Source organism: Vombatus ursinus, unplaced genomic scaffold (genome assembly GCF_900497805.2).
Source record: "Vombatus ursinus unplaced genomic scaffold, bare-nosed wombat genome assembly UNPS02014924.1, whole genome shotgun sequence".
Classification (NCBI taxonomy): domain Eukaryota; kingdom Metazoa; phylum Chordata; class Mammalia; order Diprotodontia; family Vombatidae; genus Vombatus; species Vombatus ursinus.
Window position 1 is genome coordinate 153,769 of NW_020954702.1, and position 15,174 is coordinate 168,942.

At 33.0% G+C, this 15,174-nt stretch overlaps 1 protein-coding gene across 1 annotated transcript in view; it reads left to right on the top strand.

The window, feature by feature from the left end:
* The first annotated feature begins 1,627 nt into the window (after positions 1-1,627).
* The window catches only part of LOC114029289 (multidrug resistance-associated protein 1-like), a 98,899-nt gene continuing 85,352 nt past the window's right edge, over positions 1,628-15,174 (top strand). The window contains exon 1 of the mRNA XM_027843645.1: positions 1,628-1,838. Within this exon, the coding sequence (XP_027699446.1) occupies positions 1,767-1,838 (72 nt within the window). The 5' untranslated portion in view covers positions 1,628-1,766. The remainder of the gene's footprint in view (positions 1,839-15,174) is intronic.

Consider the following 15,174-nt stretch of genomic DNA (forward strand, 5'->3'; position numbering starts at 1 on the left):
GGAAAAAAATAAACATTTGAAAAAGCAGGTACCTTGATTGGCTAGGGAAATGGAGGTATGGAAATATCCATCAGTATCTCAGAGTTCTTCTTCACTCCTAGGAAAGAGAGTAAGAGATCTTTCTCATGAACATTTTGTATATGATTTTAGTTCTGGCTCAGCCTGTACTTACTCATTCATCCTTCCAATTCCTCAGCCAACCAGAAGATTTTTCATTGATACAGCTCACTCTTGACTAGAAACTGTCTCCCAGAAGTTCCACACTGTTAGATTGGCAGCAGCAGCAGCAGCAGCAGCAGCAGCAGAGAACAAGGTGCAAGTTCACAGGATGAAAAAATCCTTGCATGGAGTCTCATTGGCCAATCCTCTATTATAAAAATATAACCAGTTAATATTAATTAAAAAATGCTTTCTCTATCCATTATTCATCTTTGGAACATTGGGGTCATTTACTTTGTGTTCAATCTGTTATTTTTCAAATTTACATCTTTTTCTTTTTGGTGAGGTAATTGGGGTTAAGTGACTTGCCCAGAGTCACACAGCTAGTGAGTGTTATGTGTCTGAAGCTGTATTTGAACTCAGGTCCTCCTGACTCCAAGGCAGGTGCTCTATCCCCTGTACCACCTAGTTGCACCTCAAATCTACTTCTAATCTCCTCAGGTAGGTTTTTGTCATTTTCCATAGGGTGATCAATAAGCAGAAGGAGTTGTTATATCTTCAGATTTAGTGTTTCATAAAATTTTGAACCCTAGTAAGAACCCTAATAAAGATAAATCATTCCAGGAAGTTGAAAAAAATGATTTCGCCCATTTATGTATCATTGGGTATTTTTATCCACCTCTTTAAGACTTTCTTTTCCTTGGGAAAAAAATATTTTTTCTTGTTTCTTTTCTTTTTCTTTTTCTTTTTGCAATTCAACCACAATAAGAATCCGATGAATACGAGGACCGATTGTGTGGTTAGATTTTTTTTTTCCTGGAGATTTAAAAAAAATTATTTATTTTTAATTTATAGAATAAAACAAGCACTTTCATAACATAGAATGTAAAAAATGATTCCACATGAAACAGTAAATCTATTATGCACAACTTGCTATTCCTTTTAAATATATAGTAAAGTTATCATGTAAATTTCTTTTACTTTTTCCCCCTCCCCTCTTCCCGAGATGTCTCCATTAGATACAAATAGATATATGTATATATATGACATATACATATATATGTAAAATTATTCTATGCATACTTCTTTTTATCATTCCTTTGTCTGGAAGCAGATAGCGTCTTTCTTCATATGTCCTTTATAGTTAATTTGCTTAATTTTATTGGCCTTGTACCTCAACACCAAACCTTAGAAGGGACCTCTTATATCCCCTTTGCCTACATGCTTTTTGCCCATTTTGTTCCCATCATTACATCCAACATCACCCTTTTCCATTGTCTAAAGTATCTCGAAGCAAGAGGCTTCATTCCATAAGACACCTCTCAGTGAATACAATTCCTTTGCAACAGGCTGGGAATTGCCAGCATATGTATCCCTTAAGACAAGGTCAGCTCCGCCTCCGATACCCAGAGCTGCCAGCTGAAGTAATTTCTGGGAGTGGCTTTCAGCAAATGGGCCGGGTGAGGAGGCAGACAGGAAGGCAGGGGAACAGGCCCGTGTGTGTCTCCCCCTTTTCTTCCTATTAAGACCTTGATGGTTTTCCACCGGCACCAGCCCCTGTTCTCTTTCCTCTCAGAAGAACACAGACACACGCACACACACGGATCATGTTTTCCTGGCTATGGAACTGGAACAGAAAGAGCTCCTATGAGCCCGTCCCCGGGGACCTCAGGCAGAAGGTAAAGCTCATTGGTCCCCAAAGGGAAAGAGTGGGCTAAGTCCATCCAAGGTTAGCTGTGACTTTTAGACTTAGAGCACTATGCTTTTTCCCTCACTCAATCCCAGCTATGCTGATAAATGGGGTGTTTTCGTTGTGAAAAGATGTTCCTCTTTCAGCCGCGTTTTAAGAACCAAGGTCACATGTTCCAGACTGTCTCGCTTAGTTAGCCCAGAAAATCACTTGTGATGTGAGGGTTCCCAGCTGATGCATTTGGTGTTGAGCAAGGGAGTGACAGAGACGAATCTGTTTAAGGCAATAGGCGTCGGATCTTCTCTCCGTGCTAATAAGGAAATTAGAAACTGACAAAATCTGTAACACAGGCAAGGGGGAAAGGGACATAAGTCTAAAATAAGTCTATTCAATGGCACAACCCTTTTAAATTACAGGGGGCGGGGGATTCACTTCACAGGGAGAAATAAACCCAAGGCTTTTAAACTGTGTAATGTCGGAGTGGACAGATCTCAGGATTTATAGAGCCAGAAGATCCGGGTTAAAATCCTAGCTCTGTTCCTTGCTACTTTTGTGACCTTAAGCAAGTCACTTTACAATTCTAGTACTATCTGTTAAAGGCAGGGGTAGATATCTCTCCAGTTTCTTCTAAACCTGTGTTAAACTGTGTCTAACAATGGATGGTTATTCCAAATCATAAGCAAAGCTAGAACTGCACTCAGAAATGTGGACAACAGGTGTCTATCATGTCTGCCAGTCCAAGTCTTACATTGCTTCAGTTGTTGCCATTTTATAATGACATTAACAGATTTGCTACCTGAGATGATAGTCTAGAAAAAAAATAAAATAAAATAAAATAAAATAAAAAAGGGCTAGGACATTCTGGTCCTAACTTATTTTAGTCAAAACACTGCATCTGGGGACCTTAGTTTCTATGTTTGTCTTATTTACTTTAGAGTATTGTTGTGAGGTTAAAACAATATGGTCGACATAAAACCAATTTTAAAAATGATTTACAAATAGAGTTTATTAGTAGAAGTCTATGTAATATGGAAACAGAAATTTTTGCTGTAGTGGTAAAAAAAACAAACAAACAAAAAAAAACTGCTAAACTGGGAGAGAGGAGTTCTGAGTTCAAGTCCTAGTCCTGAGGTGGCTATATAGTCTGTTAACTCTCAGAGCCTCTGTTTCTTTAACTCAAAAAAAAAAATTTAGATATTTTGTAAAGTCTCTTCAAGATCCCAAATACTTTTTTAAAAAAATACTTTGCATGCCATAATTGGTGATGCTATGGAGGGGAGAGGCAAAAGATTTGAGATTATTCTTTTAAATTTTTAGTATTTTTCCACTGCAAATAATGTTGGCTCTTGAATAGATAGATATATGTAGGAATACATACACACATCTGTACATCTACATATACACACATATATACATATCTATTGATAATCTTAAATAAGGGGTCCTCCAAACTTATGTTTTTAGGGTTTTTAACCACCACCACAACAAAAGCAACAAAAGCAAAGAAAATTTTAAAACACTAGATAGAATGTGTCCTCTATTCCTTTTTTAATGTTTTCCCTTTCAAAATGCATTTTGAAATTCTTCTCCTTGATGAATTTTTTTATACAAGGCCCACCTAGCTTTATTTTCCAATTCCTTACTTTCTCTTCCATCTCTCTAAATATTTTGTATTTTGCATAATAGTTCTGTAGGACTAAGTTCATTATACATGATATTTATGTCCCTAGTACTCATATGTGGTTATGTCCCTAGTACCTATATGTGTAAAGAAGTTTCAGTCTCCACAATATCTCTTACATTTAGCTACCTATTTCAGATCTTTAGGGAAAATATATTTTGTCAGTTCTTCTTTGTAATCAAGTTTGGTTACTAAAAGTATACATCTTTCAGTTTCATTTTGGAATTGTTATTATTTCCTTTTAAAATATGTATGTTGTTTTTCTTGGCATCAAATCATGTAAGTCTTTCCATGCTTCTCTATGTTCTTCAAACACATTGTTTCTTTTTTAAGAGCAATTTTTAATTCAGTTTGCTAAATATAATATTTACATGTCTTTTAAAAACTGTATAAAACAGAAGTTCACAGTTTCTTATACAATCCTTACCCCTTTTTTATATCTTCAATCTTTGCATTTGTTGATAATAAGTTCAGAATAAAAAGTAAATTAAATTATTTTATTTTTAAATTTTTTTTAATTTTCAACTCAGGGAACAAAACAAGCATTTCCATAACACAATACAATAAAAAGATTATTGCACATGGAACTGCAAATCTACAATGTACAGTTGTAGAAAATCTACAAATGTACAATGTACAATGAATTGCTATTTCCTCCAAATACAACAAAAACATAATAATATAAATTTCTTATGTTTCCTTTTTTTTTCTTCCTTCCCCCAACCCTGCCCTAGAGATGACTACCATTAGATACAAATAGGCATGTGTGTGTATGTGTGTGTGTGTGTGTGTAAAATTATTCCATGTATACTTCTATTTATTAGTTCTTTCTCTAGATGCAGATAGCATTTCTCTCTTCATATGTCCTTTATTTTTAATTTGTGTATTTATAATAGTCAAAATGACTTAGTCACTCAAAGTCATTCTTTTCATGCCTTTTTAAGATCAATGAGCTCATCATTTCTTATACCACAATAATATTCCATCACCCATACACCATAACTTGTTGAGTCATTCCCTGATTGATGGGGATCCCTGCAGTTTCCAGTTCTTTGCCACCACAAGAGAACTGTTATGAACATGCCATTCACATTCAAAGTTATAATTCCTATCTGTGAATTTTCCACTATTTTATTTTTATTCACTATTTTCTTTCTCAGCCTCTCTTTTTACCCTACCCCTGTTACATTATCTTCTCCCTCCACCTTTCCACCCTCCAACTTGATCCACCCCTCTAAGAACCCCCCATTCCCTTCTCACATCACTCAATCTTAATCCACACTTCCATCCAAAATCCTTCCATCCTCTCCCCCAAACTTCCCAAATCTCAATTTAAACACCCCTCTAAAACTTCCTCTCCCACCCTGCCCCCAGTTTTCTCATCTATCAACATGTTTGGAAGACTTCTACACCCTTCAAGATGTACACATTTTCCCTTCAACCCAGATAAGAGTAAGGTTCCAACATTACCAGCCCTCCACCCCTACCTGCTTCCTCTGTATTACTTCTTCCTTTCGTGCCCATTTTTATAATTTCTCCCTTTTACATTTTCCTACCCAATTCTGTTTTTTTAGAACCACCCCATCATACACAACTCAGTCCTAACCTTTCTTTCAAATTACCTTATTAACAATGACAGTTTTAAGAATACTGATGAAGTTTTCATATATATAATAAGTAAACATTTTTGCCATAGTGAGTGCCTTAAAATTAGTCTTTAATGTTTTCCATATATTTCTTCTGGATCTTTTATATCAAATTTTCCAATGAGTTCTGTTCTTTTTGTTACAAATACCTGAAAGTCTTTCAGTTCGTCAAATGTCCATTTTTTTCATTCAAGAGTATGCTCAACTTTGCTGGGTAAGTTATTCTTGGATGCAACCCAAGCTCTTTTGCTCTTTGAAATATGATGTTCTAAGACCTAAGGTCTTTTAGAGTAGAAGCTGGTGGGTCTTGTGAAATCCTATTTAAATTGTGTTTTTCTTGTTGCTTGTAGTATTTTCTCCCTAACCTGGAAGTTTTGAAACTTGGTTATGACATTCCTGTAAGTTTTCCTCCTGGTATCTCTTTCAGGTGGTGAACAGAATATATTTTTTTTCTATTTCTACTTTACCCTCTTGTTTTAGAGCTCCAGGGTGATTTTCCTTAATAATTTCTTGTAATATTGTATCCAGATTCTTTTTTTTGATCATAACTTTCAGGTAGTCTGACAATTCTTATCTTGTCTCTCTTTGATCTGTTCTCCAGAACATTTTCTAATGAAATCTCTTGGATTCTCTTCTATTTTTTCTAGTTTTATTATTTCTTTGTGTTTTATAACGTCATTGGATTCCTCTTGCCCAATTCTAGTTTTCAAGGGGTTATTTTCTTCCTTAAGATTTTGTACCTTTTTTCCAATTGGTTAACTTTGCTATACATTGTTTCTTACAGTGAAGTAAATTCCATTACATTCAAGCAAACCAATTTGTTTGGTCATTCCCCAATCTATGGACATTTACTTTTTTCCACTTCTTTTCTACCGTGAAAAGTGTGCCTATATGTATTTTGGCATATGTGAGGTTATTTTTCCTTTTTATTTTCTATAACATAGTAAAATTTTTAAAAAAAGATAGTTGCACATGAAACTGCAAACCTATCATGCACAACTTGCTGTTCCTTTTAAATACATAATAAAGTTATTCTAAATTTCTTTTTTACCCCTTTTTCTTCCCTTCCCCCTCTTCCACCCTAGAGATGTAGAAATGGCTACCATTAGACATAAATAGGTGTATGTAGGTGTATATATATATATAATATACATATATATATAAATGTGTGTGTAAAAGTTTTCTATACATACTTCTATTTATCAGTTCTTTCTCTGGATACAGATTACATCTTTCTTCATATGTCCTTTATAGTTAATTTGGATATTTATGTTCAAGTGGGGTTATTTTTTTATATTCCTGATCTCCCAGAAGTGTATGTGTGTAGTGAGACCTTAGTCAAAGTGTGTGATCATTTGTCACTTATAGAATGATTCCAAATTGCTTTTCAGAATGGTTGGACCAATTCATAATTCTACCAGTTCTAGATTAGTGTTCCTGTCTTTCTATAATCCCTCTAACAATGACTATGCCCTTGCTTTGTCATGTTTGTCCATATGCTGGATGCAATGTGAAACCTCAGGATTGTTTTGACTTACATGAAATTCACACTTAATACTATCAGGACCAGGTTATTTTTTTAATTTAATAGTAAATTATGTAATTTTATTTTCTAAGATGTTATAAATCATTATATCATATTTTGAGCATTTTATATTTTCATAAATATTAATTTTCCTTTAAATTCTTGGCTCTTAATAGCATATGATTATAGAAGAAGTTCTGAAAATTCTTTCTTCTTATTCATATTTATATTTAGGTAATTTGAATAAGTAGCTAGGTGGCACAGGGGATCAATGACCGGGCTTTAATTCAGGAAGGTTTGTGTTCAAATCTAGCCTCAGATACTTGCTAGTTATGTGATCCTGGGGAAGTTACTTAACATGTTTTCTCATTTGTAAAACAAAGATAATAATAGCTCCAGATAATATTTGTAAAGTACTTTTACAAACCTACACTATATTAACAATAGTATATTATTATAATTTTATATTATTAACTATATTAACTACTATATTAACTTTTACTATTCTGTCTTTTAAAAACAATCAGGTTATTTGAAGGTTTATCAACATTGTTAGTTTTTTTAAAGTACTAGTTTGAGGTTTTTTTTACCACTTCTCTACTCTTTTCCTGATCTTATCTATTTCTGATAATTAATGTATTTATTTTTAGTTTTCAACATTCACTTCCATAGGATTTTGAGTTTTAAGTTTTCTCCCCATTCCATTCCTCTCCCTGTCCCCCTCAAGACAGCATGTAATCTGATATGGGCTCTCTTTATAATTCATATTAAGCATATTTTCCCATTAGTCATGATGTAAAGAACAATTAGAACTGATGGAAGGAACCATGAGAATGAAGCAATAAAACAAAACAACAAAGGAAAAGGAGAGAAAATAGTATGCTTCCATCTGCATTCAGACTCCATAGTTCTTTCTCTGGATGTGGATAGCAATTTCCATCATGAGTCTTTTGCAATTGTCTTCGATTCTTGCATTGCTGTGAAGAGCCAAGTCTATCAAAGTCAGTCATCACACAATGTGGCTGCCACTGTGCACAATGTTCTCCTGGTTCTGCTCATCTCGCTCTACATCAGTTCATATAAATCTTTCCAGGTTTTTTTGAAGTCTGCCTGCTCATCATTCCCTTTTTATGCCTCTCTTGAGTCTTGTATTTGAAGGTCAAATTTTCTATCAAGCTCTGTCTGGTCTTTTCATCAGGAAGGTTTGGAAGTTCCCTATTTTGTTGAATGTGCATCTCCTCCCCTGAAAGATTATGCTCAGTTTCACTGGATAGTTGTTCCTTGGTTGAAATACAAGCTCCTTTGCCTTATGGAATATTGTATTCCACACCCTCTGATCTTTTAATGTGGAAGCTGCAAGGTCCTGCGTAATCCTGACTGTGGTTCCATGATATTCAAATTGCTTCTTTCTCGCTGCTTGCAGTATTTAGCTACAATATTCCTTGGCATTTTCAATTTGGGATCTCTTTCAGGAGGCGATTGGTGTATTCTTTCAATGATTAATTTACCCTCTGGTTCTAGGACCTTAGGGCAGTTTTCTTTAATGGTTTCCTCAAGGATATTGTCCAGGCTCTTTTTTTCATCATGGTTTTCAGGTAGACCAATAAGCTTTAAATTGTTTGTCCTGGACCTATTTTCCAGGTCAGTTGTTTTTACCAATGAGGTATTTTATGTTTTCTTCTATTTTCTCATTCACTCCAGCAGGAGAACTCAACGTTTTTTTAAAGTCAGGAAATAGGCAAACACTATGGACAAAAAGCAGAAACAAAAGATGACCATAGATTCTTATTTTGGGGAAAGGAAAGATCAAAGCACAAATTCAGAAGAACACAACATTGTCAATATACCCAGATCTGAAACCTCAAAGGGAAATATGAACTGGTCTCAAGCAAAAAAAATCTTCTTGAAAGAGGTCAAGAAGGATTTTAAAAGTCAAATAAGAGAGGTAGAAGAAAAATTGAGAAAAGAAATGAGAGGTATGCAAGAGAGAGTCAATAGCTTGGAAAAGGAAGGACAAAAATTAGCTAGAAAACAAATCCTTAAAAAATACAATTGACCAGATGGAAAAGAAGGCACAGAAACTCACTTAAGAGAAGAGCTACTTAAAAAGTAAAATGGGCCAAATGGAAAAGGAAGGACAAAATCTAATAGAAGAAAACAACTTGTTAAAAATTAGAATAAGGCAAGTGGAAGCTAATGACTATGAGAGAGCAAGAATCAGTCAAACAGAAACAAAAGATCTTATCTATTTTAGCTTTGATTTTGAAGATTTCCCTTTTCAAATACATTTTAGTTTTATTGAGTTTGCTGTTTACCTAGGTGTTTTTTTAAATTTCAGATTCAATCATTAGTTCTTTCTCTATCTTGTTAATGTTTTCAGATATAGAATCTTTTCTCTGAAAACTGCTTTAGATGCATCCTAGATATTTTTGTATGTAATCTCATAATTATCATTCTCCTTCATAATTTTAGTTTCTACAGTTTTTTCATTGATTCACTTATTTTTCAGAATGCCATTATTAAGTTTCCATTTTTATGTATGTATCTTTTGCTCAGGTTATTTTAGAGATTATCATTTTATCATATTATAGTATGTAAAGGATGTGCTTATTATTTCTGCTTTTTTCTATTTATTTTTAATTTATTCTGTGCCCTAGCACATGGTCTATTTTTGTAAAGTTAGATGGTCTTGAGATAAATATATATTCTTTAATGGTCCCATTCAGAAGATATCATAAATCTTTCGTCTCTAAATTCACCAACAACTTGTTCAGTTCTATATTTTCCTTTGTTGGTTAGTCATTTTTCAGTCATATTCCACTCTTTGTAGCCCAATTTGGTGTTTTCTTGGCAAAGATACTGAAGTGGTTTGCCATTTCCTTCTCCAGCTCATTTTACAGATAAGGAAACTGAGGCAACAGGGTTAAGTGACTTCCCAGGGTCACACGGCTAAGTAAATGTCTGAGGTCAGATTTGAAGTTAGGAAGATAAGTCTTCCTGACTCCAGGACTAGCACACTAGCTACTCTATCACTTAGCTGCCATAATTTCCTTTGTGTGTATCTTATTTGTTAAATTTGTCTAGTTTAAAAGAACAATATTAAAGTCCTCTATTATTGTTGGGTTACTTTCTGATTTTTTTCAATTCAGTTAACTTTGTCTTTATTGAATCTCAATGATTGCCATTTGGTGCACATGTGACTAGGATTTATATTGTTTCATTATCTATGGTACATTTAAGCATAGTGTAGTTTACCCCTCTTCCTCTTTACATTGCATATTTTTTATTTTTACTTTATCTGATATCTTGATTACAAGTCTTGTTTTTTTAGAATCACTGATGTATAGTAAATTTTGTTCTAGTTACTCATTTTCATTTTGTATACCTTTATTTTGGGGATATATATATATATATATATATATACACATATATATATATACATTTTTAACATATAATAAATTTTGGATTTCGTTTCCTTATCCAATCTGCCACTTTCTTATTTTATTATATTAAGTTACAGGAGTTAGGTTTGGCTTTTTCCTCTATTTCTTTTCCTTTGATTTTATATCCTTCCCCTTTTGTCAGAGCTTTGTCTCTGAGATGAGCATTCCTCACACTATTATGTTAGTCTTTTACTATAGGCCCTATCTCTCTTCTTTTTACCTTCCTTATCCCTCATTCTTTGAATTTACTTAAACTGTCAACTTCCTGTTCTTTTTGTTTATTTACACACACATTTCTTTATTTTTCTCTCCTGTTTTGATTCTTTTATTTCACCACCCAGTGAAGTACATGGTTCAAACCTTCCTTCCCTGAAGAGCACTGCTTCTGAAGTCAGATGAATTGGGTTCAAAGTCTACTTCTGATGGCTACTCCCTTTATGATATTTGGCAAGTCATTTATTGTTAATTTTCTTATCTGTAAAGTGACGTGATTTACTTAGATAGTATTTGAGGTCTCCTCTAGCTTTGAGATTGTGTTTGTATGAAGTAGCATTCTTTTTTTGCACCTGCTTCAAGTTTTCTTTTGATTTGTTCTCTTCATTATTTCACTTCTCCTCTAGTTTGTTCTTAATTATACTTCCTAAGTCACAGGCTATATTCAAATCTCTTCCTTATCTACTTTCTTTGAGTCTTTTAGTAGCATAAAGTTTATAGAGTACAAATTTGAACTCCTTTCTCTCTCTCATTTCTCCATTGTGATATATGTAGATCTTATTTCATCTTCCCTTTTTTCTTCTGTGCCTCATTTTTTGAAACTTCAATTCATGATGGAATCAATATGGAATGGAAGTATATCTTATGATTGGGGTTGTCCTATGTCCAAGATGCTGCCCTTAATATTCATCTCTCCTAAGACCAAGTTACTCTCTCTAGTTCTATTTCCCTCCTATGGGTGCTGACCATCCTTGAGAAATTGTGTATCACCTCTCTGGATGCAGAGTTGGAAGATATAGCTCTTTCTTGGGGAAGGTAGTCTCATAATGTCCCCAAGATGACATCCATTAAAGGGCACCTGCCTCTTACCACTGACATATGCTGGAAAAATCTAGCATGCCAAAATACCCAGGATTATGTGGAAATCTAGTTACAATTATAAAGGAAAACAATTGTGAAAGACCTAGGAATTATGATCAATGCAATGACCAATCAGAAATCCAGAGGGTTCATAATGAATCATGCTACAAAGGGAGGTGATGGATTAAAGATGTAGAATGAAACATAGGTTTTAAGATAATGTCAATGTGGGTTCTTTTTTGTGATGACAATTATTTATTACAAAAGAAGCTTTTTTTTGAGGAAGCAAAGTTGGTGGGTTTTTTTTTTAGTAGTTTTCAGTCATGTCTGACTCTTCATGATACTTTTTGAGGTTTTCTTAGTAAAGATACTAGAATAGTTTGCCATTTCCTTGTCCAGCTTATTTTACAGATGAGGAAACTGATACAGACAAGGTTAAGTGATTTTCTCAGGGTCATATAAGTAGTAAGTATCTGAGATCAAATTTAAATTCAGGTTTTTCTAACAATCCACTGCACCACTTAGGTCCCCAACTGGTGGATAGTAATAAAAGAGCATCAAATAAATTATATTTAAAATATTCAAAAGGAAGTTGAGAAGGGCACAAGGTTAAGCTGGCCAGGATTAGAACTACCTCATTACATTTGAAATATTCCTCTGCAAATCAAGTTGTATCTCATGAAGTGTCATAGCATCATAGTCACTCCTCCGGTTCTTTTTACACAAAAATGTTGATTTTTGTCAATTTCATAATAATAAAAAAGATATTAGAAGAGGACAGAGAAAAGTAAGAAATACAAGATTATAATTGTGCTGAATTATATTATAACTGGAGGTTTTCAGGCTGATAGAATCTTTTTTTGGGGGGGGGGGTTGGGCAATGGGATTTAAGTCCCAGGGTCACACAGCTAGTAAGTGTTATGTCTCTGAGGCCGGATTTGAACGCAGGTCCTCCTGAATCCGGGGGTGGTGCTCTATCCACTACACCTCCTAGCTGCCCCTCAGAGATTATAAAATGTAGTGGGTATATATTTTTCCCACCATCAAATCCAAGTAGAATAGAAATTGAGGAAAAGGAAAGAGCTAATGTATTGAAATCAACTGTACTCAAATTTTTATCTTAAGTTTCATTCTCCCAATCATGAAAAGGTTGATATCAAATATAAACATTAAAAGTTGTAGAGGAAAGCAGAGATCTTGGAAACAACTAAAAACAAGAAGAGTGGGAGGTCATGGACCCAGAAAACTTGATTTCATGGACAATGGGGGTAAAATGATCATGGAGGGGAGGGTAGTAATGAACTGCACAATCGAGGGTACATGAAAATGTATGCTGTGCGCAATACTTCTAGGCTCTCTATCTCCTACAAGAATGGATACTTCTAAGGGTAAAGAACAACAAACAAAGGGGGAAGTGTAAGTGGAAAATATCTACAAGGCACAGAAACTTTTTAGAAGGAAGACCTCAAAATGGATACTTTAGAAACTTTAATTCCATGAAGCATACAGGGACTAAAATGGGAATAAACTGGGATATAAATCTAGAAGATAGAAAAAGAAGAGAATCAGTGATGAAAATGAGAGATTATTTTTTTAAAAGGCACAGAAAAATTTTTTTAAATCCTAAAAAATTTAAAAAGAAAGGAAGGGGGATTTTAATTGGCTACTTAACTGAGAGAAAAAAGAGGGGAAAAAGATAATTAGATAAAAGGAAGAAAGAAAAAAGAATGAAGTTAAATAAAATGTGGAAACTAGGGAAAGGAATGACAAATGGGATGGGTCAGAGATCAGAGGTAAAAGAAAGAGAGCCTATGGAAATAGAGTTGCTTTGAAGTAGATTAAATAATAATAACTTAAGAGACAAAGCACTATCTTTAACAGATGAAGAGGAAGAACAACAATAAGAAAACCTAATTATGAAAAAAAAACAATATTATAGAGAAATGAAAGAAGATACTAGTTCATAAATTTGTATGTGAATTGATTAATCCAATAAAACAAAAGATGGATTAGATTAAGGAAACAAAACCTCGTAATCTTTTACTTACAAGAAATACACCTAAAAATCAAAGGTATGGACACAATAAAAATAATTGATTGGAATAAAATTCAATATGCATTGAGTGAATCCAAAAAAGCTATATTTGCAATCATATCATCACACAAAACAGATTCACAATAAAAAATGAAATATAACGAAGGAAATGACATTGCACTGAAAGGAGCCATGGTCAACAAACCAATATCAGTATTAAACCTGCATGTTTCAAATGTCTTAGCATCTAATTTCATAAAGTAAAAATTAATTGAATTGTAATAAGATACAGTAATAGGAAAATACAAGGAAATTTTTGTGTCCCTCTCATGCTAACAAAACTGATAATGCAAAAAGAAATAGAGGGAAAAAAACATAAAATACCTAGCCTAAACAAAGACCAAAAAGAGATCTTATCAAAAAAAGAAAAAGAAAGAAATGAACTCAGAGTAAAAGAACTACCTGTTAAAAAAGCTTGTTGTCCTGATAAATTCACAGGAGAATTTTATCAAATATTTAAAGAAAAATCATTAACAATACTACACAAATTTTTACAAAAATTGAGAAATAAAGTACTCCATCAGATTTCTTTTATGCAATAAATATAGTCTAATACCTAAAACAAGGAAAGATAAAACACAGGTAATTATAAGCCACTATCATTAATGGATAGTAATTTAAAATTTTTGAACAAAATACTGTCAAATTTAGCAATTTATTGAAGAAATCATTCATTTTGACTGAGTTGTATTGATATCATGGTTACAAGGATGGTTCAATATTAGGAAGTCAATCAATGTAATTAATTGTGTAAAAAAAAACCCAAAATATCTAAAACCACATGATTATCTCAGTTGATTCAGGAAAAGCTTTTTATAAAATACAATGTTCACTTCTGCTAAAATTCTTACAAAGTATAGACAAAGAGAAGCCTTTAAAAAAGTCATAAAATGTAGATATTTGGTCAGTAAAAGCAAGCTTCATATACAATATGGACACACTAGAAGCTGTGCCATTAAATACAAGAGTAAAGCAATGATGCTTATTTTCCTTACTATCAAGTGCTATAATTCTAGAAATGCTAACAATAACAATAAGACAAGGGATAAAAATTAAAGGCCTACCAATAGGCAAAGATCAGATAGAATTATTCCTACTTTCTGATAACAAGATGGTTTATCTAAAAAAATCTTGAAGATCATCAAATATACTAATGAAAACAATAGCATCAGCAGAATTGCAGGCTACAAAATCATCAAACAAAATCAATAAAATTCCTATATAATAACAATAAAATCCAAGAAGGAATTATAGAAAGTTTTGTTTTCTTCTATAAACAATTGCAAAATATATAAAATATCTGGGAATAAATCTATCAAAGTACACAAAATACTTTTATGTATTCAGTTACAAAGAGTTCCTTAAAAAAATAAAGAACAATTTAAATAGAAGGAATATTCACTACTCATATCTTGGCTGTGCCAATATTTTTTTAAAATTTTATTTATTCTGAACTTAAAATATAAAACAAGCATTTCCATAACATAGTAGAATAGAAAAAAAGATGATTGTACATGAAACTGCAAATCTATTATATACAACTTGCTATTCCTTTTAAAAATATGATAGTTATCATGTAATCGATATAATAAAAATGACAATACTACAAATAGCCATTCAAATTACCAAATTAATTTATAGTTTCAATATTAACAAAAAATAAATTATCCAAGAGATATTTCATATAACTCAATAAATATGATAACAAAATTCATCTGAAGAAGCAAAATTTCCAGAATAACAAGGGAAATAATAAAAAAGGTAGAGATGTAGAAGAAACAGCACTTCCACTACTTAAACCATATTAGTAAGCTGCAGTAACCAAAGCTACTTGATACTGATTTTTAAAAATACAGAAGTA